Source organism: Xylocopa sonorina, chromosome 4, assembly GCF_050948175.1.
Source record: "Xylocopa sonorina isolate GNS202 chromosome 4, iyXylSono1_principal, whole genome shotgun sequence".
In the NCBI taxonomy this organism is placed as follows: Eukaryota; Metazoa; Arthropoda; class Insecta; order Hymenoptera; family Apidae; genus Xylocopa; species Xylocopa sonorina.
The window spans coordinates 11,472,442-11,497,257 of record NC_135196.1 but is presented as its reverse complement, the minus strand read 5'-3'; the positions used below and the strand labels follow the sequence as shown (position 1 = coordinate 11,497,257).

At 34.5% G+C, this 24,816-nt stretch overlaps 5 protein-coding genes across 7 annotated transcripts; 2 read left to right on the top strand and 3 right to left on the bottom strand.

Annotated features, from left to right (window-relative positions):
- Positions 1–1,443: 1,443 nt before the first annotated feature.
- Positions 1,444–10,146, bottom strand: LOC143422618 (uncharacterized). Of its 2 annotated transcripts, XM_076893394.1 has the most exons (7): positions 9,774–10,146; positions 9,475–9,639; positions 7,818–7,978; positions 4,786–5,031; positions 3,505–3,606; positions 1,805–1,930; positions 1,444–1,610 (listed from the first exon to the last, which is right to left on the bottom strand). In XM_076893394.1, the coding sequence occupies exons 4-7, from the start codon at positions 4,949–4,951 to the stop codon at positions 1,510–1,512; spliced, it is 495 nt and encodes a 164-aa protein (XP_076749509.1). In that variant the 5' UTR covers positions 4,952–5,031; positions 7,818–7,978; positions 9,475–9,639; positions 9,774–10,146; the 3' UTR covers positions 1,444–1,509. The 2 variants fall into 2 exon arrangements, with proteins under 2 accessions (XP_076749509.1, XP_076749510.1); XM_076893395.1 differs by lacking the exons at positions 7,818–7,978; positions 9,475–9,639; positions 9,774–10,146 and adding an exon at positions 5,204–5,341.
- Positions 10,147–10,695: 549 nt separating this feature from the next.
- LOC143422617 (uncharacterized) lies at positions 10,696–13,595 on the top strand. Its single transcript, XM_076893393.1, has 6 exons — positions 10,696–10,859; positions 11,098–11,584; positions 11,760–12,022; positions 12,102–12,327; positions 12,416–12,696; positions 12,850–13,595. The coding sequence occupies exons 1-6, from the start codon at positions 10,833–10,835 to the stop codon at positions 12,997–12,999; spliced, it is 1,434 nt and encodes a 477-aa protein (XP_076749508.1). The 5' UTR covers positions 10,696–10,832; the 3' UTR covers positions 13,000–13,595.
- Positions 13,596–14,186: 591 nt separating this feature from the next.
- Positions 14,187–18,595, bottom strand: LOC143422798 (DDB1- and CUL4-associated factor 5). 2 transcript variants are annotated; one of them, XM_076893723.1, is made up of 7 exons: positions 17,898–18,595; positions 17,478–17,658; positions 17,093–17,362; positions 16,789–17,015; positions 16,507–16,721; positions 15,867–16,137; positions 14,187–15,694 (listed from the first exon to the last, which is right to left on the bottom strand). In XM_076893723.1, the coding sequence occupies exons 1-7, from the start codon at positions 18,091–18,093 to the stop codon at positions 14,742–14,744; spliced, it is 2,313 nt and encodes a 770-aa protein (XP_076749838.1). In that variant the 5' UTR covers positions 18,094–18,595; the 3' UTR covers positions 14,187–14,741. The 2 variants fall into 2 exon arrangements, with proteins under 2 accessions (XP_076749838.1, XP_076749837.1); XM_076893722.1 differs by having other exon boundaries at positions 14,187–15,745; positions 17,898–18,593.
- An 824-nt stretch (positions 18,596–19,419) lies between these two features.
- Ppd3 (protein phosphatase D3) lies at positions 19,420–22,841 on the bottom strand. The gene is made up of 8 exons (XM_076893879.1): positions 22,578–22,841; positions 21,717–22,106; positions 21,330–21,616; positions 21,054–21,159; positions 20,831–20,973; positions 20,454–20,761; positions 20,289–20,370; positions 19,420–20,214 (listed from the first exon to the last, which is right to left on the bottom strand). The coding sequence occupies exons 1-8, from the start codon at positions 22,669–22,671 to the stop codon at positions 20,155–20,157; spliced, it is 1,470 nt and encodes a 489-aa protein (XP_076749994.1). The 5' UTR covers positions 22,672–22,841; the 3' UTR covers positions 19,420–20,154.
- Positions 22,842–23,803: 962 nt separating this feature from the next.
- Positions 23,804–24,724, top strand: Idi (Isopentenyl-diphosphate delta isomerase). Its single transcript, XM_076893639.1, has 2 exons — positions 23,804–24,082; positions 24,151–24,724. The coding sequence occupies exons 1-2, from the start codon at positions 23,804–23,806 to the stop codon at positions 24,607–24,609; spliced, it is 738 nt and encodes a 245-aa protein (XP_076749754.1). The 3' UTR covers positions 24,610–24,724.
- The last annotated feature ends 92 nt before the right edge of the window (positions 24,725–24,816 follow it).

Genomic DNA, 24,816 nt, shown 5'->3' with positions numbered 1-24,816 from the left:
AAAATTTTATTTCTGTAAAGTGTTGCAGTCATGAAATTTATGCATGTACTAACTTATTTTGATGTGGTCTGTCGATACCAATTCCCGGAAAATTATAATACTTTGTGATGTGCTGATACGTGTCTGTTTCTAATGGCGATGTGACTAATGTCGCTAGTTTGGCCCCTGTTGCTTGATCACCCGCCGTATTGCTCTGCGCATCTGTTACACAGAATTAGTTATTAACACGAGAAGGCAATTACAATACCTTAATAATTGTTTGAACTGGAGTCGCAAGAAATTGATGCGGTTGAAATTCGAGTTTAGTAGTTGCGAACTTTACAAAAAATGTATGATTACTAATCAATCATCGAATTAGCGAATAAAATTCATTTTTGACCATTTACTTTGTACAGTACTCACTCGATACAGTGATAACGCAGCATTGTAGCGTCACAATAGCACCCAATATTATCATAAAGATGTACATATTTTTCAATTAAAATCTGTTGAGGACTGACGGTGTCTCACTCGTCACTTTTGAACGCGGATACACTTTGCGACGAAAGTACGAGCCTCTACGTGGATTTTACCTCGATTTCTTTTTGAAGCCCACGCAAACTCTGTTTATGTATACACGAGCTCCGCTTACATGCGAGAGGTTCACTTAAATGGTTGGCCAATACCCGTTACTCGTAACAGGTCTAGATCTTCCTCCCTTCCTAAGCTGATTCGAAAAATAAAACGAGATCGCTTGCTCAGAAAATTTTCAACAGGCTCTGGTCTTTTATCGCTGATTACACATTTCTGACGATGAAACTCGGTTAATTTTGACAGAGGGTAAAAGTCTATCCGCGAGCAAGGATTTGTCGCGGCACAGACGGATTTTGTGAAGAACATTTCATCGTATGAATTCCAATGTCGGAATGGAATTAATGTTTCCATAAAATGATATAATTAAATGATTATTTATGATTGCTACGCCTGCTTTTAATGTAAAATATGTGTTTAAACACTTTGAAATTTGATATTTATACATAGTTAACCTTTTTTTTCATTCCTGAGAATCGATGATGTAACCATAATTCGAATGAGTCAATTTTGCGGATCTCGATTTGTGTAATCGTTTCTTTTTCTTGCTGTTTATAATTAAGCAATATTCGTCTTGCTCGTAAGCATTGTATAAGCAACATTGCACCACATCCGCAACAAAAGGAAAAAATGAAATGGTAGGAAACTTTCGTACATACATATCAAATACACCGTTTCATTTCATTCGCTAAAATACAAATATGAACTTTTTAAATTATATTCATCATTTCTTTACATATTCACGCTTCCTTATATATATATATACACATGTAGGACTGTAAAAGTTGTTTATCAAACTATAAGACATTTCATTTAATTTGTTGCGTGTTAGAAACATTCGTTGGTTCGGTTTACTTTGGACTTTTTTTCGTGTCGGTAAAAAAATAATTTATTAACACGTCCTATATAAAATATTTGGTATTAAACATATACTGTTAATTAGGTCGGCTGTAAGAGCAACCTGAGCACCGTTAACACCGCCAGGAACTTTATAATATTCGTGTTCGTGTATGATCCTGCATCGTTCGCTAAATATTTCCCTAGAAAAAGAAAGAGAAAAACTTAGTTTCCACTTTTATCGGTAAAGGTGTAAAAAATGGCCAGTTCTTTTAAGTAAACAATTTTCTCAAGCTTCGAATGTTCAAAATAACTTTAACTTGTAATTATTAGTCGCAAGATCATTTTATTAAAATACTTACCACAATATATAAGTGGATAAGTAGCATATACTTACAGACAGAGGCTAAATAAGAATGACAACAACATTCCCGTAACCTCACGTATTCAGCACAGTCTCCAATCCGTACTTTACATTCTTCTGGCCCAACGCGACAAGTGTGCTTCACGAAGGGAAATACCTCTGAAACAATGGATCGATAAGTATAAGAGACAGAAGGCTATCGAATAAAGACAACTTCGAATCAACTTAAAGAAATTGTATGCAGACTAAAATTTACTTAACCGGAAGAGGACAAACAGTTTACTTTAATACTGTAATTTGGACATCTGTTGTAAAGATGACATGCAGGCCACACTACCCGAATCTTAAAATGATCGAAATGCAGTAAAATTTGTTGAAATGCATTCAATTGTTTACAAAATCCAATATCACGATAGCTGACAAGTTTTGTACTTAAGTCAACAACCAATTCACTTAATGAGATACTAATGGTTTCCGATTCCGTATCAGTTCCGGATAATGTACCCAGTTGGTAACGATAAACTCAACTTACTGCTGGAAATCTTTTTACCAAGAAGGCAACTTCTTCCACAACTCGAACATTATTGTCTAGAACTACGCTAATAATTAATAAGTTCGACTAAAATGACATACGCGTTACATAATACTTGTAATTCTTTTTTAATGTCATTAAAACAAGCTTGCGCCGCTGTAAATTCTACGTAACCAATTCGATAGATTAGAAGTAAGTAAAGAAATACGTGCGATTCATAAGGCTGATCAAAACAGGTTCGTGTATTCGTTTCGTGTACACGATGTGCGCGGCAATGCAATTTTATTGCTATCACCAACGTTGCCATTCGGATAGATTCCATCGTGTGTGCGATGTAAGAAGAATAAACTCCGAGCGAGCACTTTTATTCGAGGTACTTTTTGTGTAACTGTTAGTAGATAATTTTAACGATACAATTCATTTTAAAGAGCTACGTTAGCTGTTAATAAAAATGAAACGCTTAAGCGTTTTGCACAGCGTTTGCGTGAAGCAAGGTTGCTAGAGACTACCTATGCTAATTAGAAATTCGAAGAAATAGAATTGGAGGTCAACGGCCGACAGCTATGTAAAGAGTTCGCACGAAGAACGCATGGAATATCTAAGTGTCCCTGTTGATCGGCTGTGCCGATCGTTTCGCGTGAGTCACCTGCATCGTGAGTGTGTTTGGACATTAACACGCGTGCGTGGCAAGGTTCGTATCGTTACGACGAACAACGATGATTTCCTGAACAGGTGATTGTCCTTCCGTCCAGGTGAGTCTAAAGACGATCCACGAATTCATATGTCGCTTTTAATTAATTTATCTTTCTCCCACGAAGCTCGTTCATTTGTTAGTAGACTGATACGACGTCGATTGGACGAATTGCCTCCATCTATTACCCACTTACAAGTGCGAGTTATAAATTTCAATAATTATTTGCACTTTACATATTAATTTGCGTACATGTTAATTTGCGCATAAAAAACTGTTCCTCGCGAGTGAATAGTTTACAAGTGTAGGTTGTTTTTCAGCCGATTTCTGTACATAAACGAATGAAGGACAAGTCTAAAACGTGACCAATGTGATTGCAAAAAACGAAACGGGGAACTCAGGGTCGTTCTATTTTCTGTAATTGTTCCAAAGCGAAGAAAATTCTACAGCAATTTCTTTCGGTTCAAAACACTTTGATTTGAAGAGAAAAGGTTACATGATGTTACTCACCATTAAAGCTACCATCGCAACAACAATGATCATTTATGACACTTCCATCCTCGCAGTAAGTCATCTCTGAACTTGTGCAGGGCTTGCATCCCGGAATAGGACCTGTAAAATTTATCAGAATATATTATCCGTTCCTCTGATAATACACATATACATCTGATTAATGAAATTTCTTTCTTATTTGACAAAAAAATAGTTCATTTTCTATAATAATTAAAATATCATCGTCTAAAAAAATATTCTTCATTGAAATGAACATTAATATTAAATAAAAAAAAAACGAAGCATAGCTGCTGTTAAAGAAATATATACCTAATCATTTTCTTATAAACTAGAAGAAAACAATAGAGTTCGTGACGTATTGTGTCACACTAAGGAAACTAATATACGTGTATTCCTTGAGCTAAAACATAATAGATTATTATTCGGCCAATCAAGAATTACAATTCATTATCCTCGATTCATAGCGCTGTTATTAAAACACATGACAATCGCATTAAATCAAGGGATTATAAGTATGATTCACGTTAATTGATCGTCTAGAGGTTTTGCACAATTCTTTCGAAATTATGTCGTGAATATTTTGTACGATACTGGCATTCTTCTTTACATTAAAGCCTTTCTATAGTGAGTAAACTTTGTAAGATTTACAAAGTGGGACTAGCTGAACCATGTTGCTCTAAGAAAGATAAAAGAAATCCGTAAAACAATGAGGAAGCCTATAACAGTAAGTGTGACTTCTCCCAAAGTCTTATGTCCCTCAAAGTCTCTCAAAATTGTTGGAACGTACACCAGCCAGCTAAAATTGCCAACCAAAACAAGTAACCTTGTAACATCTGTTTCCTGTCCACGATAACGATTACGTTTGAAAAAATAATAGATCGCTCCTGGCGGTCGACAATTATTTTCAAGCAACGATTGCGTATAAAGGAAGAAGAGATACATAGATATCTTTGGATCCTCGCATGCAGCAGATTTAACGATTCTACGATAACAAATATTCGAGTCTATTTGATACCTTTCTTGTCCGTACCAGCTGCGAGAAGAGAACACATATAGGGCAATTAATAAAACGAGAATTCGTGGAGTTAATTCGCGGGCGGAGGATGCTGGCGAAGTATCCGTTTAAACGGATCAAAGGAAGGTTATTCTCGGAGGAAAGATAAATAGATTTCAGTGCTCCGTAAAGATGCTTTATAGACCAGACGTTAGAATGAAGTCAGACAAGGGGCTTGAGCGTGTAATTTTTAGTGTTTAAAATGAAATCTATAGGTTTTCTACCGGGATAAAGCTGCAGCTTCTTCGCCTCTGCAATTGCCTCTTCGTAAATGACTTCATGCTCCAGAAAATATTCCTCGTCCGGATGGTGATCCACCACCGTGGCCGATTCGAGATCGCCGAGGACCAGGATCAGTATCAGTAGCTTGAATGCAACGGTATGGCTCATGCTAAGGCCTCTTCTTCGACATCGTCGGTGGTGATCGGCACCTCGGGGTTTTTAGACGAATTCCACTCTTATATTTGATACTTGAAAGTAAAACTAGAAAAGTAATTCATAAAATTATTCTTTAATAATCCTTAGTCATTTCATGAAAATATTATGAAACTGTCAAGTAATCGTTTGAACAATTGTTTTATGTTCCTGGTTCTCATCTCTTTAATTTTATTTTTACACATTTATCGTTTCAGTTGTACATACTCTATTGTTTCTGCAGATTTTGTAATTTTTCTTTATTATCCAGACTTATTTCATACGCATAGTGTAATGATTGTCGCAACCGGAAGTATGTGGAAGATTACGGGATAAGAATGCTGGTATCATCGTCATCCAAGGTGAATTCTGAAAAGGACCCTTTGTACTCAATGTGTACTTATACCAAGGTGTACATTTTAGATATTTTTCCAACCGTGTAATCGTCTTTGTGTTGTGTCACGCAACTTTTCCCATTACGTTACCAACTAATATGCGACTATGAAAATCGGTATACATAATATCAAAGACCTAACGATTCAATTAGAGAGTTACTACGTTTCATTAAAATCGAATTAACTAAGAGATATAATTGAATACAATAAAATATTATCGAACGATCAATGAATAGAATACGATAAAGTATATAATCCACTTTTCTTTTCATTCAGATCAATATGTAAGTAAAATATACGATAAAACATTAAAGGACAACGTTACAAATGAATTTGTCTGATGTTTCATTCTTCTTTTTAGTTACAGTGAAAATATTACGGAGATATAAGAGATATGCTATAATAACTGGCGTTTTAGTGTCGCAAACATATGTCTGGTTTTTATATCGATCGCATAGTTCATTTCACTTCGTGGATGATTCATCCCCCATTACTCTTTACGTATTCGATAAATTGATCCGTTCTTTTTTGACATTTATTCGCGTCGACCTATGCTTAATTTACGTACTTTTCTCTTCTGCGATGAACAATAATTAAAAATTTTATGTATATAATAATATCTTAAGTAGTAATAAAATTAACAGAATAGACTAACAAATAATTGATATGAAAAATGTAATGCAAGTATTTAATTAGATATTTTCCATGTAAACAGAATGACAATAAAATAGTCAGAACGTCTATAAAAGCGCAAAGCTTCAAATAAACAAAACGATCCCAAATCTCTGAACAAATACTAATGTCTATTTATGTAACATCATATTTTACTGTTGTATCTGTAATTTTTGACAGTATAAACAACATAGATTTAGTTACAATTTTTACAAAACTCTCTCGAAGGTCCTCTAATAAACATACGTTCGATATTAAACTTTATACAAACGACAGGTAAGTTTACAGCTCCGATAGATAAAGAAAGTAAGCGCAACACGCATTGCTGGGTGTACGTAAAACAATAGTGTGAAAAAATACGAAAGAAGTACGAGAAGTTACATTCGTCGTGAGTCACGGCCCGATGACAAAGATGCACGATCGTTAATTAAACCCAATTAAGGTTCTTGTACGCGAAACATGGATGTCTTAGCTTTTTGAATCAAGGTGGCATCTTGAAATGTCTTCCTGTTGATCGTGCTCCCGTTTTACGTATGTTATTTTCGTTAAAATACAAGGAATACTCGTAGCTAGTGGGTAGCTGCTGCAAAGTGTTCGGAACTAGGCGTAAAGTTCATTAAGGTATTGAAGGCAATATGACAGAAAACGGACACGGTTTCTCTACTTAAGGAATTACGTCACGACACTCTACTTAGTTTCTGGAGAGTCTGAATATGACAAAGAGGAAGACATAAAGTAAGCGTACAAGAATAATGGCAAAAGTATATCGGACAATTTGAAGTCAAGGTTGGTTATAAAACTGTATTAATGTTGTAATTTGATAGCGTGACTTTTTGTCACAAGGAAAAGGCAAAGAGCAATAGTAGCGAGACTTAAACGATATGCAATTATATTTTCCAATTTCTGACTTTTTGAATATGAATACCCTTGTACAAAATATAAAAAATATAGCAAAAGAAATGAAAGCTGGATTTTAAAAATTATCACAAGCGTTAATGTAATATTAATTGCTAAACTCTATTGCTGATTACATTATTTCGCATGTTGCTCATGCTCTTGACAGAATAATGAATGGATAAATGAATAAAACATAAATTGCTTACGCAAAAAAGTTGAAAAAACTAAATTCTTACTGAATAAAAACAAATTCGAAACTTTAACTTTGACTATCGATTAAATTAAGAAAATGTATACCGTATTCTGTTGTCATTCGAAGGGATTATTGGAATTTATGTTTCATCGGATTGTAATTAACAAATAAATCTGTATATATTTTCGAGGGAGCCCTAATCCTTTCGTATCGAATAGTACGATAAATAAAGGTGTTCCCTACCATATGATGATATACACATAAACATTTATGAGAAAGGAAACTATTCGCTCGTATTTAAAGTCGTTCCATAGATACATTTTCGAGAACTACGACTTTATCTATTGTCAACCTTTGACCCCATCGAATTATCTCTTTTTTTCCTCCTTATTATGGAAAGCAAGAAAAGAACGACGGAAGAAATATTATCATGGTTATCGGTATCTCTTTTTTCACACAGTAAGAACTAGAATCTCAAAAGCATGTTCAATGTATTACCGATTTTCACATATAATCTTTGTCCATAAAGATATTCAAAACGTTAAATATTTTTTACGAAAAGTATCTTTCAATAATGCATGAGCTATTTGAGGAATAATATACCCCATTCTATTCGATATTTCCCGCATAAACTTTTATACATCTGACTATTTTATCGGCATAAAAGGAAAGCTAATTTTCTCACCATTATTTCGCTTCGCAATACACGTAAACAATCCATGACAAAAAGTACGTTCCTTTTGATCGAATCCTTCGAAATATCATGTTCAAGTTCACCAGCACAAAATAATTCCGGTCATATATATAAAGAATCACTTGAATTCACTGTATTTGCGGCGATACAAGCTGGAAAAACATAAAACACTTATTTAAAAGCCGATGGATTGTTGCGTTGTTTATAAGACAACAGTAATAAAGTAGGAAACGTTTGATTGGACGACATGCGACCGTCGAAGACTACAGACTACGTTGAACTGTCGACCGAGGGCTGAAAAGAGTATTAGGCAGTACCACCACTATTCCGTTCCGCTGTTACTACAACCGCCGCTACTGTAACTTGTCATATTGTTTGTGTTGTATTTTACGTTCATATTCTTTCGATAGGAAATAATAAAATGTTGATTTCCTATAATACTAGTAAAGGACATTTTAATTGTTTTAAAAGATACGACCACTGGTAGAAAATTTTTTTTGGACCATACTGATACATAAATTGTAGACGCAAGACTGCAATCTCAATTTAAACGTTAAGTTTGTATTACGTTTAAAAAAAAGAGAAAAATTATAATCTATGAACCATAACTATCAAAACACGAATATATAAAAAGAAAAAAGTGATATAGCTACGCTAATTTATAGTCCAATTGGTAGATCTTTGCATCGTAAGCTAATGGTTTTTCAATCACGTTTTTTAGTCAATGTACAATATCGAATGATCAACGATTAATTTTGTCCAGTAATTATATTTTTGTTTAACTTAAGCTACTAGACTTTACGTATTTGTATCAGACTAATATAAGATATCAAGGAAATTATATCTGCGAACGTTCCTCATAGATTAAATACCTTGTGTATGGGCTACGTGTGCGACAGTAGGCACCTGGATTTTTGTAGGGATGGGTCCAATGTATGTGTAGAAAGACGTGGAAGGGCGTTTGTAAGAAAGCATTCAAAGCCTTGCAAAGGAGGAGGGTCCGCTTACGTTGCTTATTGATCTTGTCGGCAAGTCCTTGCATTAGTACAGAGTTCTGTATCAAAAAATAATTTCAATAAAAAAAGGATATTTTCTGTGACTTTGTCTTTTAATAGAACTTATCTTCATAAAGTCATAAATATTTCCACTCTAATATCAATTTGAATATTACTTTAACATTTATGTTTACTCATTAAGTAGTGTTTATGATGATAATAGTGTTCATGGAAAACCTTATCCTTTCACGAAACTAATCAAAAAGTTTTTGATATGATTACAACAAAGTGTATATTAATGTGTATGTATAAATACAGAAATATCACGAACTCCTTATTGATCCTGAAGTTCAGTTTGCCATAAGCTTGATAAGTGTACATATATATATCTATAGTAACAATCTATACCTACATAGTGGCAAATATTATCGAGCATTCTTTGGAGAGCAAATCAATTTTTAACCGCTGATTCACTTTCTACCCGCATGTCTCATTTCTTGTTACACTTTCCGCATCTGTTCTTTTATCCGATGATTGCCATACATTTTATGGTAACGAAGTGTATGTAACACAAAAATATTCAAGCAATTAAGTGCAAATTTTGTAAAGCAATGCAATGAAATTAAAGGTATGCAATTCGATTGAATCGTTACCTTTATATCTTGTTTATTGTGGGTGCGCCGATGCCCAGCCCTTGCACGCCCCACATACGTATGTACTTATGTGATACCTATGTGCATATAGTACATTCTATAGCGTCACACTCTTTTATACAGGATGCAGCTGTAACGATGGCACGCGCAGGCAAAACGTTGTTTCTAATTGAAATAAAAAGAATGACGAATAAAATGTTTGATCGTTCGACTCTTAAGATATATATATGTATAACATAATGTACAATATATAATGTATAATTACAAACATATGGAATCGTAAAATACGTATGAACTACTTTTCTTTGATATTTCGCAGAATCCAACAATTTTGAAATACACCATGCGCAGAATGTTTTCATATTCCTCCATCGATTTTATTGATTTACATTGATACAGCGGTTCTGCTCGCCTATTAGCTTACTCCCGTTTAACTGTTTAGTTTTCTTGTACAAGGAAAATTACCTTCCGCATCCGACTGTTATATCTCAATGAACAGTTTATTTAGTTTCTTCTAATGCTAAACAATGCATAGACGAAAATGAATATAGGTGATAATACGCGCATGCCCGCCCGTAACTATAGCTATCACAACTTACAACAATTAATTGCGTAACCTTCAAACGATAATTTTAGTAGGACCAATTTCCAGGGCATTGCTCTCTATAAAACCAAAAATGTTCTTTCTGGTGTTCGCATTTGCTAAAATAAAACTATATCTACTTTATAGCACTTGTTAAATGTATTAAAAATGATCTATGACTGTAAACGTAATACATATTATATGTGTACTATACCAATACATCCTGACTTAATATGTAGTCAAAGTATTAAATAATTTTCTGCTCCTCAGTTTCCAGAGTCATCGTGCACGTTGCTCGTCTACATTTAACATGTAAGTATTCTTCTAAAAGACAGTATGCATCTTACGAATCGTAACTTTACGCGTCTATCAGCTTCAGGTGTCCATCTTTTAATATTGGTTTACCGCCGCGGCTTTCCGGTTCACTTTGAAAATGGTGAGATCTGATTGGCCGACAATTCGCGAAGAAAATAAATTTGAATTCGCGCGTTTCCTACATTCCGACCGCATACCACCGTAGTAACTGTAAAGAATTTGAGAATGCATGCGCAAGGCGTACGTATCGTGTGTCTTAAACCGCGTCGCATATAGTTTCTGCCGCATTGCACAGTTTAAGTTGGAAACGTCACCACTCTAAATAGATGTGTTTAAGAGAACTAGCGTAGAAGGGAAGGTGTGGGCCACTTTTGTGTACGCAGTATTTGTTACTTTCGAGTTTTGCATTAAAACGCCCACTCCTTTTATCGAGTTTACGGCATAAAATAAAATAAGAGAAATGTCATCTGAGCCGATTTTAAATCCCGTAAGTATTATTTTATTTGAGGCGCGTTGCATCACAGCGATACCAATAAAATCATTATCATTGATCCAAAAAGGGTGTCCTATATATTTGCGGCACTATAATGCGGTGGTATAATTTTAAGCGAAGAATTTTATGAATCGTTTTGCGTGATGGCTAATTTTTAAACATATAATATTTTACATATAATAATTATAGATATTTGAGACAATGGTAATTGTAAATCTTCCCATTTTAATAGCCAATTCCCTATGTGGGAGCTGTCGAAGGCGGCCTAGTACCTGGAAAGATGGTAAAAATTAGTGGAAAAGTTCCTCCAGACGCAGTTCGTTTTGCTGTGAATTATCAACTGGGGCCTACATTGAATCCAAGAGATGATATAGCGATTCACATATCGCCGCGGTTCCCTGAAGGTTTTGTTACAAGGAATCATATAGTATCAATGACCTGGGGCGTAGAAGAGAACAATGGTCCTATGTGGATACAGCCTGGACAAGAATTTCAGATATTTGTTTTGTGCGATTATAACTGTTATAAGATAGCCATAAATGGCAAACATTTTACAGAATTTGTTCATCGATTACCATATGAGAAAGTTACACATTTGGTTATTGATGGCGACGTGGAAGTGCAATTTATCTCGTACGAGACTGTCCCAATTGATCCTGTTAGTTCTTCTAAACCTGTGAATGTACCCGATGTACCTGCTGCTAATTTTGGCCCACCACGTAATAAGATATAATATTCTTTTGTCTTTTTAATTTTAAACTGCAGATATTTGTACTTCTTTGCATAGTGTATGTATTTTATACTTTTTACATGTTTAAATATCTGTAGAGTCTACTAATAGTATTGAAAATAGTGTTATTAATTAATTTTATACTAAACTTTATGCAATTTCAGCACCCGGTGGATTATATCCCACAATAGGTCCACAAACACCACAAGGTGGGTATGGTCCACCACCTGTAGGACCTGGTTATGGGCCTCCACCTCAGGCATTCGGAGGTCCTGGTTACAATCCCTCAATGCCATATGGATATCAACCAGAATATGAAAAACCTGAGGAAAAAGATGTATTTAGTGGTTGCTTGGATAAAGTCGGCTTAGCACTAGGAGGATTAGTTGCAGCAGGAGGAATAGCAGCTGCTGCACATGCTATGAGTGTATATAAATTCAAAGATATTCAAAAATATCTGATATTTTAGTTTCCAACAATAGTGTCATGTAACGTATAATTTTTAGAAAAAGAAGGACGATGAAAGTGAGCAAGAACATGAAAAATCTGATGCTTCTAAATCAAAAACAGAAAGTGAATCTGGCTTGGGAAACCTTGGATCTCTTGGTGCTGCTTTAGCAAGCAGTTTAGTGACCAATGCTTTAAGCAACTCGCAAGCACAACAAGGCTATCCTCCTCAGCAACAACCTAGCAGTGACGGTGGTGTCTTAGGCTCTATACTTGGAGCATTAGGTACGCATATAATCTATTCTATTAGTTTAAATATTAAGATATCTTATAATTAACTTTTAATATACTTAATTTGTATATATTAAATAAGGTGGTGGCGGTGGGAGTAGTGCAGCACCACCTCCTCCAAGTCAGCCAAGTGACCCGTTATCAGGAGCTTTAGGATCCATTATTGGTGGTGTTTTCGGAGGTGGTGGAAGCCAGCAACCAAATTACCAACCTTCAGGAGGTTATGGAAATTATCAACCTTCGGGTGGTTACTCTAATCAACAGTCAAATGCAGGTTCCGATCTTTTATCTGGATTAGGCTCTGCAATCGGCTCTTCTTTGTTTAGTTCTGCTTTGGAAGGGTTCGGCAAACACGGTAAAAATGTAAGTTACTACAATAATTACATGCACTACCTATAGGACAAAAAGTTTCTTTATAAAACATGAAAATACGAAACTATATACTTAATTAAATATTCGTAATAGCGTATAAATTTTACAACTCTACTATACATAATTATTTAATGGTGTGTACAGAAATCTCAGGAAGAGAATCGTCCACCTCCAGCTGCTTATGTGCCAAGTTCCCCAGCACCTACGCAACCTCCTGTATCTTCTGATAATTCTTCTCAAGGACCCAAATTAACAGCAGACGAAATTTCGAAAGGCCTAGGCTTAGATGATTAATGCAAGTTGAGACAAAAGGCCTTGCAAAAGAATGCAGGATATCCCTGGACGGCTACTATGAGCATGTAAGAGATAATTTTACATGAAAAAAATTAGTTCAAAATGTAGAATAACATTTTTCGTCTGAAAATCTATTTTGGGAAAGAGCGAATCTATCTGTTTTCAAGATTGTCGATGTCGAATGTTGTTTATGATTTTGCATGTAAAATAACTACAATATTAATACTTTTATGTACGCTTATGCACTATCCGTCCTGAAATATCCTGTGTATATAGAATATATGAACTATATTGAACGCAACAAAACTTTTATGCTCTCTTGTTGTTACATATTATAGAGTGAGCTTTATTCTTCCAATACTGGCAGCTGAAATATATATAATGTGATTATATTAGCGGTCTTTAATGTAAAAGGCAACTATATAATTATATTTTTAACAAAGAGATAATTAATAAATCTCAGTAAATGATATCAAATACACCAGTTGCTGAAATTTTATGCTACCGAAATTGATATTGTATAGAGATTATTTATTGAAAATATGCTTTTATAATGCTTTTATAGAGTATTACATATCTCAAATAAAAAAATTATAGACTGGATAAAATGAAATATTTATGACATAACTTTCAAAGTTTTGTGGTTGAACATTTATAATAAAGTTGACTTTAAATTCGTTAACGAAATACAAAACATTTAATTATTGATTTTGTTATCCTAATATATAAAGAGGAATTAAAAATGTCTATCTGTTAAGAATAAAAATCTAGCAGCAAATTAATTTCAGTTAATAAACTTATTTCCACTTACAATGTAATCCCATATTTTTTTCTGTAATGTAAGAAATATATTAAATTGTAAGTCTTTCAAAATAAAATATTACTGATATACCAAATTTCGTTACATTTTACAATGTAACGTGATACAATTTATTCTGACCTCTCTTCAGCTCTTTAAACAACTCCCTCGAAGAGTCAACGTTAAATCTACCGGCACAATCTAACAATTTTTATAAAATTAAAGTCAAAATGGATATTGCATAAATTTTTTGGATAATAAATTAATGCATAAATTTAAGTAATTTTTTCCTTTATTTGTTATAAGTTAATAAAGACGTATAAATGCAGGATTAAATAATGCAATACTTTTAATTTGTTTTCAAAGCTAAACATATAAGAAAAAAATGTATATCAATTCAGTGTTTTATTATTTTCCATTACACTTACAAACCATGTCAACAGTACACATTAGCTGAGTTGCTTTATTATAGCTAATGCAGCATTAATTTATCTATTATTCTCGGCGGTGTTTTGCTGTTTTCGATTACATACGATTTAATGGTCATGTCCAAACATGTTTAGGTTGTAGTAATAAATCGAATTCTAAATAATCGAGATGTTAGTTGTTAATAATTTCAAATATCTGAGACTACTAAATTCGTAACCGTTTGTACTAATTATAAAATGTTGTGATTAGATCATAATTAAAATGGTTTTGAACATGGTGAAAAAAGATTTATTCTTTGGGACAGTCTTGCATCATAAGAGATTCCAATAAAATATATAGGATACATATGCGAAGGTAACAGAAAAAAAATAATAATGAAGTCTAAAAGAAGATAGGAAAAACCGACCACATTCCTCGTGTGAACAAACTTAGTATTATAAAAATATACTTCAAGGAATCACAGATTCATTATGTACAAAAGGAAAGGGATTAAAAGGTCGAAGGTAACAGGAGCTTAATCGGAAGAATCAGTTGTAGTTGAAATGGTTTGTGATAAAGGCTTAGATCGATTACGATAGCTCCTTCTTGCTACGTCCACCTTTTTTCTAAAATATTCTAGATTTTTTAGTTTTTGCTCATGATCCGAGCTTTCCCCGTCATTCTGATCTTTCTGTGCTTGCTCACCATTTTTTTCAGATGTAGACATTCCCGATGTAATGCCACTATCAGGAGTCGAAGGAACTTTGCTTGATTTATTCACTGGCGTCGATGGGCAACCCTCTTGAACTCTTGTTGTATTATTAACACCATTTAAATAAATCTTCCAGTCCGATTTTTTCTTCTTTGCATCATAGTCGATTTTTTGCCGTTTACTTTTATTCTTGCTGGAATCACTTTTTGAGTTACTTTTACATTTCTTATGTTTCCTTCTGTGTACCTTTATGGATGTATCAGAATCAGTTTTCAAATGTTTTCGTTTACCAGAAACATCATTATCCTCTGAACTGCTACTGCTATAATTTGAATGTTTTGCGTCACTTTCGATAGCATTTACAACATATCGTGATCTCCTAGAAACTACACCAGAACTGGTACTAGGCTGAGTTGTATCAATAGGTTGTTCATCACTATCGGAGTCACTGTTAATTTGTAACACTGCACACTTTCTTCTAGCCCTATTTCTCCTTTCAGAAATTTTACCATGTTTTCTCTTCACACCTTGTAATTTTGATTTTGATTTAGATCTACACTTAATTTGTGCATTGTCCCCGTCACTAGCAGAACCTGACGCAGATGGTTCTGACGCAGCAGCCGAAACATTATTTGCTGGTGCACCACAATCTACAGCCGCAAGTCTCATCAGTTTCTCTCTGCGATATGCTATAAGTCGGGTTATACGATTCGGCGATTCTAATGGTCTTTCAGGTGCTACTCCACCTCCGGAAGATCCATGAGACGCCAATGTTACTGCAGATCCCAAAATACTTAACATCAATTGACGATCAGATGCTGTGGAGTCTATATATACACATATATATAAAAGAAAAAAAGAAATAAGTATTAAAATTTCATTTATAACTGCTTATAATTGTTTATCATTACTTTAACAGAATCTTAGTGGCTTGAAAAAAGGACATACCGTCAGAATCTGTTGCACTATAAACACGTCCAGCTATAGGATTAGTTTCAAAATCACTGATAGTCTGAGGTGCTGTCGACATATCCTCGGAACTCCAGCCTTCAATTTCACGTTGCACGAGCGAGTCAAAGAATGCCATCATTCTTGGATCTTCTCTGGTTGATTGGTGACTATAATCGTGCGTCATAAATTGACCACTATGTAATACTAATCCAATGTACTCGTCGTGTGTAAACACTCTACGTTGTCTCTCCTGTCTTCCATCGTCTCTCTAAAATACAAATATAAAATTAATGATACAAATAATGAATACTATATACGAATACTATTTACTCGTGTTGGAATTAAAATAAATTATAGTAGAGTATACATAGAATTTTTGACATAAACAGCTTAATATAGTCAGTCATGCAATGTCTAACGACGTGAATACATTTTCAGAAACACGTCATTAGATAATATCAGAGTTACTTATATAAACCTAGATGGCACAGCCTACTGTCTTTATTACACATGGAAATATTATATATTTTTAAACGGTTATAAAATAGAACGCATTGCAACAGTTGCAGACGCGGTCTGCCATTGACCAAAACGTTGTCAGGCGACGTATATTTAAATTAAATATTCTGAATGTTACCTTTAATCCTCCTAAACAATTATTTCCTAAAGGAAATGGACTCCAAATCTTAATAAGTTTCTCAACTCCAGACGAGGCAAAAATACAACTGGCTTGATTGTATCGTACTTGATTAACGATCGATCTGTGACCACGTAATACCATATGTGCCGAATTTACCCATTTTACGTCCTCAGGTGGAATTTTCCACATATATAGATTAAAATCATCGGAACCTGAAAATCGTAATCTGATATGCACAATGTTTTACACAAATATCGTCAGTGATTGATAATTATCTACCAGAAAGAACGTATTCATCGTTATCTCCGGCAAAACAGCACGATTTCATTGTGCAGCTGTTGTAATATCCAGGATGGTCAAATTGACATAAGAGAGTAGAAGAGTCTACAGCATACAATACGGGAGGCAATCTTCTTCTCAAAGCTAACAATCGATTACCCGCTGTATTAAATCTAACGTTCATGCAACTTTGAGCTGAACTTTCATTTCCATAACGCAGTACAGGTCTAAATGCAGAGGAAAAAGAAATGGTTATTTCGGTTAAATATTTGTACAACCTTTTTTATCCTATTTGATTACTTACTCCAAAGGTTTTCTCACATCCCACATGCTAACACCTTCTTTCGCATTGGCAGTAGCTAGCATTCTGGGTTCTATAGGATTGAACATAACAGAGTGAAACGCAGTTTTGTATTGTGCCAAACAAAAGGTTTCCATAGCACTAGATCCTCGTATGTCATAAATTAAGACTCTTCCATCGTCGCAGGCACTTGCAAATACATTGTCGTTATGCGGATGTACTGACAATCCGTAGACAGGCTTCTCGTGTAAAAAGAAATTCACGACATCTCCTCTGTATCATAAGAAAAAACAATTATTCAGTTTTGTACAATTAAAATAGACCGTGGATGTCTATGCAAATTGGTATTTCTATTTTTAGTTTTTTAACAAAATATATCCATTCGTACGTTCGTAAGTCGTGAACGATAACTTGATCGTCATTTCCAGCAGAAAATATTTTTGTTTTACTACTGTCGTAACCAAGGCAAAAAATGTTACTAATGTGTTGAGCTTTCATCACCGCAGGCTTGCCTACATCTTGTATCGCTTGTTCCACTTTCCATAATAAAACTCTTCTGTCATCGCCACCTGTTAAATTAACAGCTAAATAAATTCATGCGCTCCCATTTCAATAATTAATTTAATAGACCCAAAGACAATGGAATTCAAGTAGCGGCTGTTCCGCATAATTGTACAATCGTTAAATCAAACAACCGACGCCACGAGCAATTCGACTTTTCTGTCGAAAATATATTTACTAAACGAACGTACGTACCACCGTACGAGAGAAATGAAAAATAGATTAAAGTAGACGATGAACTTCTTACCGGAAACAAGGAGGTCCCCTTGGTTCGAAAATTCAATCGCGTTGACGCAACCGTAATGGGACAGTAAATCTTTTCTGAACAGATTTTCAGAGCTCTCGAACCTAGCGTTGACGAGGCGTTTACACTGATCGACTTTGTCGTCAATTTGCCTCGCGATCAGATACGAAAGCGGATTGCAATCGGAAGGACGAGCCATTTCGTTCTTTCACAAATACTGATATGTACACGAGAACGGATAAAACCGCGTCGTCCTCAGCCTTCGTCCCTTTCTTCCATGTATCCTGCAACTAACGCCCGTGTATTCTCTTCTTCGGTTAAGTCCCCTTCGGTGCGCCCCGAGATCCTAAGGCTCGTAACCGCAGGCGTAATTAGAAATGTAGGGAAACCTACGGAATAGGGAAGTTCGTGGCGCAATCAAGTTCACAAGATTGTTATAGATCGCAACTATTATAAGTTTTGCCGTGATCGATTTTATATTTATTCAGTGACAGATGTGTCGTGAGTATACGCCTCGCAAGCCCACGCACACAAAGACCGCACGAGGTGCGTATTACGCACCAACGCACTACCGAACGCAATCAAAGTACGTAGATATCTACATATGCACGCAGGCGTTTCAACCCACCCGACGGATTCCTTGCTCGAGCACGATCAGCTGATCGCTATTCAGCAGGCCCCACGTTGTGCGGTTACTTTAACTGGTATCCTTTTCCGTTCGTTCATCGGCACCTTCGATGCCCGCATATCTTCGACCACGTGTAACTACATTTAATTAAAAAAATCATCCGCTCCGCGAAATTCCGATTACTTGTTACTTTTTATCTCGATACGCAAGTGTCACCCACAATCGCTACTTAGAAAAACAAGCATGGATACCGGGCGCCACGCTACGTACCTTACGCGTACTTCTCGCTGGATCCGCTGGCCAAACCGCCACTTTTAAACGCTACTAGGTGTTCCAAAAGTCACGCATTGCTAACCACCGCGGGGTTTGCAATAATTTTAATTAAATTAAATGCTTCCAACTTCTCCGACAACTTAAAACACTAAAATATAACATGCACAGTCTTTGGTAATAATCTGTGATTATTATGCGGAATTAAGGATATACTCGATGTTCACATTATTTCGGTTGTGTAGTATTGTAACCGAAAACGATTTACAATAGTTGGAATCACAATTAAAGCTATTATACAATGTATAAAGTGTTAGTTAAAGGAACGAAATTATAAGTTTGTAGGATTTTATAGCATGAGAATTTCAGTTTGAGACAACATTATATCAGGGTTGAACGTAACGCTGTGATAAACTTGACAGGAGAGTAAATATTGGCACCGATTAAGTTTATGTGAATTCGTAATTATATAAAATTATACCGTTAATTTCGTGTAGCCAAAAATGCGAAGTATAATCGTGAATTTTGAAAACTAAGATAATTTAGTAAGAAAAATTGTTAAACTCTATTTTTATGGTATAAGTACAATGTTTACCTTTTCAGAGGAGAATAATATAATTTTAAATACATTATATAAACATCATTTATTATTAACAAAAAACAAAATATTAGATGAAAGAAATCCTTCCAATCACATCGAATTCGTAAAAAAAGTAGTCATCACAAATAACGTGATAAATAGTGACTGGCGGGGAAATTGTACTACATAGTTATGCTAAATCGCATATGTATTAGATATTTTTTATAATAATCATTGTTTCGTCAGAACCACCGCTATTCGTTAAAGAATAAATTAAAAGAATAATAGTTGTGTTAATTTTATGTTCAGCACCCTCTGCAAATATTAGAATATAAGTTAATCCATTCAGATTTTTGAGATCATTTATTCAACTTAATGCGTGAACAGTGACATCTTTAATGAATAAGGTGGTTTAATTGAGGGTACAAAATAGAAATATTCTCTTTACGTCATTTCATTATAATGAAAACGTAAATTGCTAATAAGATATTGTTCTTATCATAGACAAGAAAATTTGATACAACTGTTCGCCGGTTATCAAAACAAGCAAACTTTCTTTTAAATTTTTGTACCCATCAATTCTATGCTCTCATTGCATTTATTACGATATAGATTTTCTTGTCCCTAGAAAGAATACAGTACTTATTGTTTTTGGAGAAGTCTAAGCATTTCTCACCTTCTCCGTTTCAGTATCAAATATATTATGCGCACTTTGATTGGGCTACTCGTCTTCAGTTATTGTTATTCATTTATTTATATCAACAGTATCTAAGGGTGTTCCACTAGCACATAAATTTTAGTAGAGAATTAGCATACGCCATTGGCCTTACATTTGGATGAGGCTGAAAAAAAAAAGAAACGTATTCATATATCATAGTTGAAAATTTTAAAAGCTACTAGTTAATTAGTAACACACCACTCCTTCGTATGACGTGAAATGAGGTTGCATATCTTTGCCATTAAGTGTGATAAAGGCACCCTGGTTACCCATAGTATCACTAGAAACAAAATAACATTAATATGTAAAATAATGAGTTGAAGATCTTGCAAAGTTTCAATCTCTGATGTTAGAGTTATGTACCAATAATTCGGAGCAGAGAACACAGTGATACATTTTCCATCGTGACCAACTTCGTACCCATCATTTTTTACTTCATGACTTCTGACAATATAATCAAGATTGTTCATAGCAAGGAAATTTTGTGTAACGTCTGGACCAAATTGAACACCAACACCTCTTTTACTAGGTGCTCTTCCAGGTTGTGGCTGTGGATCTGACCATAACAATTCGCACATTAATCCCTCTTCCGGTGGCTGTCTATTTCTATCAATTTCTCGAATTTCTTTCAATGTCACATCGTCTCTTGAAAACAGACCACCATGCATTACCTATAAAATCCATAAATATATATGTATACATGTAATGTATACTTTCTTCTAAATCTTATATAAACTTACAAGTACTCTGTTATTAAGACAGTGAGCAAGCGGTAACCAATTATAAACCTCTGTAAATAATTCAGCCATTTGAGCAGAGTATTTTGCTTTAACTTCACCATCAAAGCCATACATTTGATTCATTGTGGCAGATTCATGGTTACCTAAATAGTTTAACCATTTTATTATGAATCTACGTTACGAATATATTAGTGATATAAATCGATTAATAAAAAATATATACCTCTGGACATAAAAAAGTGATTTGGGTATAACAATTTAAATCCGAATAAGGTGAATATACATTCTACGGAAAATGAACCTCTATCTACAAAATCTCCATTAAATAACTGTATAAATAACTTGTTAAGGGATATATCATCAAACGTATATAAAACATCCCGAAATTCAATATACAACAGTTAGGAATCAATTGTTAAATATTAACAATTATATAATAAATATAGTATTAAACTTGATGAATTTAAACAAATGTAACGTAGTAAATTATAAAGGATACATATGGATTAGTTTCTGATGGTAATCCATTTAATTTAAATATATTAAGTAAATCATAGTACTGTCCGTGTATGTCTCCGCAGATAGTAAATTTACTATCGTCAGGAATAGTAATATCGACTAAGCTTGGTTGTGCCATGAACCATGTTTTTACGTCTAAAAGAATTTTATAAGCATATTTACGGTGTAATTTATTTTCTTTGCTGTACCATTCTAACAAATCTTGCATAAATTGTAATGTAACTTTTCCATCATCAAGTTTAGGCCCTGTGTATTCATCTTCAATGGCTAGAAAGAATGTACACGTACATTTAAAATATTTTAATAAGATATAAACGTACAAGCTAGTCGAATAACTAACGACTGAACATTAACGATAACAACTCACCCATGGCTTCTATGTTAATCATGTCAGCTATGTTTTTCTTATTCTCTTCCACGGAAATCGCTTTTTCGAAGGCTAATACTTTTAATATCTTAGAACATTCTGTATACTTCATCATCGCATCTTTATCATTTGGTCTTGCTTTAGTAACAGTTTTATAATCCTTAAGAGCTAGTTTGAACTTGCCTAGTGACATATGAGCAGCAGCCCTACGATAATATCCTTTTACATAATTTTTATCTAACTCGATCGCTTTCGACGCATCTGTAAGCGCGCATCCAAAGAACTCTGTTTTTAGGTAAGCAAAACTTCTATTCCCATAATAAACAGCCACCGTAGGATTTAATTCTATGGCTTTAGTATATAATTCTATGGCTTTGGTGTAATCTTGATCTAAAAAAATTAAGACACCGATCGCATCAACTGTAATTTAATCAATTGATAATCATTTTCGATACATATACGTAATTAGAAAACGAGAAATTTCATTGACATCCAATTAGAATCCCCTTATGGTATTCGAACGGAATGATTTCTACAAATTTGACAAGTAAAATGATATGCACGATTATATTTGGTAGGAAAGATGGCGAAAATAAAATTAACTATTTGGTATATAGGCTTCTAGCAATAAAAAAGCGGAAAATCTGATCGTTTAAGATCGTATAACTGGCCAATTCCAGCAGTGTGATTTTCATCGTGCAACTGAATTGATCATCTACGTTACAGAAGTTTGGTTAGCTTTAAATGCACACGTGATTAAACCGCATTAATTTAATAGCTCTCGTAAATTTTTTCACAGCTTCGTTGTCGGCTGTAAACCAAATCACAATGGTAAATCGTTAGGAGGTCTTTTAAACGCACTTTTGAAATATTCATTCGCCTCTTCTTTAAATTTTTCCGCTCTGGCCGCATTTTCTGGCGATATCACTCCTGTTATTTCCGCGTTCTCGCTCATCTCACAGTTTATAACGACAAATTAATGACGCGACGTAAAATCACTTAAATTATACCGAAACGTAGACAATAAATAACACATCAAGGAAACAATAATTTTTTTTTATATAACGGTCTTTATTGCAGCCGCACTGAATATCGCAGAGACTTACTCAACTACTTTATAAAGCAATTCGATCAATCGAGAAGTCGAGAAGTAACGAGAGCTATCGATCATTACGATTCAAACGATGTATAACTATAATATATACATATATTACTATATATATACTAGTAACCATAAAAATATGTATATGTATACAAAGATACAAGACTTATCTATTCCCAGAAAATTTTATACATCTAAATATCACATTACATTTCGCATGTTTGATTACAGTATCGATATAGTTCGATATAAAAAGTATAGCATCGATAATATTTACAATAAAACTTCGTCTATTCGTGTCCTATTTGTACGAACAAATTGATGCTTATCTAGCGTCAGACATTTATACGAATTGATAATTAATTCCACATTATCTAAGTCAAAGTGTATACGTAGTTTCAGAGCGATTGTTTAGTACGTAATAAAAATCCGCATTTGGAATTATAATCGAACTTGTAATTAGATTTCGTTTACGGTCGAACAAATAAGACGATAATAGAACTTTGTAGCAATTTATCGTTTATTAAATTTATCGTTTATCCGGATCGTTTCAATGACAACCGAAGAATGAGAAGGCAATATTTTAAATTAAATTCATTTCTTATTACAGACTCTGGAAATGTATCGTAGCGAAGTAATTAGTTATACTTGTGTGGAATTTTTATCAGCACGTTTGCTTCGGTTCTAGAATGAGTAATGTTCAATGTATAAATTATTTATTATGTCAAGCGGAATCGCTATTGCTTATTCTTGAAAGATGAAACTTTTTCAGCGCAGCGGTTACATGGATCGCCGATTGCTTTGTGCCTGTGTTGGTAACGCTATTTAAAATCCCTTGAAATTATGGCGCGGGGTCGCCGATTTAATTAACCTGTCAGTCGCATATGTTACATCTGCTGCAAAAAGTTTACATATTGAATTTGAAATCTATATAATCGTTTGAAGATCTCTGAATGCTATTTAAAAAGAACAGACGCGAACAGCAATGATCAAAGTGATCAGGGGAATGTCCAATGGTGTACGAAATTTGACGTCTTCCACGATGAAAAGTTTTGGCAGCGCACAAGCAGCTCCTTTGCAGGAAGCCGCTTTGGAAAAACGTTGCATTCTTGTTGATGAGTCGGACAAGCCTCTTGGCGAAGCTACGAAAAGGGATTGTCATATTGTTAACTCGGACGGACGAGTTCTGCTTCACAGAGCGTTCAGTGTTTTTCTCTTTAATAGTAAAGGAAAGTTATTACTGCAAAAGAGATCCAGTAACAAGGTAAGCAATTTGTGTATGTATTATCGTATTTGAATTGTAAACTATACTTGATATCCCTTTTTTTTTAGGTAACATTTCCGAACCATTATACAAATACCTGTTGCAGTCATCCGTTGGCTGAAATACCTGATGAAACCGAAGAACAGGATGCAATAGGAATTCGCAGAGCAGCGCAAAGGCGGCTCAGTTACGAATTGGGAATTCCTATGTCAGAATTATCCCCGTCAGATTTCTTCTATTTAACAAGAATTCATTATCACGCAGTAAGTGGCCCTTGGGGTGAACACGAAATAGATTACGTGCTGTTCATACAGAAGGATAATTTAACGTTGAACCCAAATCCGGATGAAGTTAGCGAACTTTCTTGGGTGTCACGATCTGAAATTGATGACTTTGTGAAAAAAATAAATGCTCCTTTGAGTCCATGGTTCAAATTGATTCTTGAACATAAATTACCGTTTTGGTGGTCTAATTTGCATGCGTTAGACAAAATAAAAGACCACAATACGATACAAAGATTTGTGTAAAGTTTAGCAATTAATTCTTGCAACACAGGCTCTTCAGCCATCGCATAAAAAGGGAAAGAGGCAGAGAGGGGATATCTTTTTCTAAACTATACATAACTTGTAACAAAGGGAAAGCTATTTTGCATTGAATTTATTTCCACTTACACACAAAGCAGTGTGTAATATTCTTTTTCAATGGAAAGCTTAGCTCTTCTGATAGTATAACGA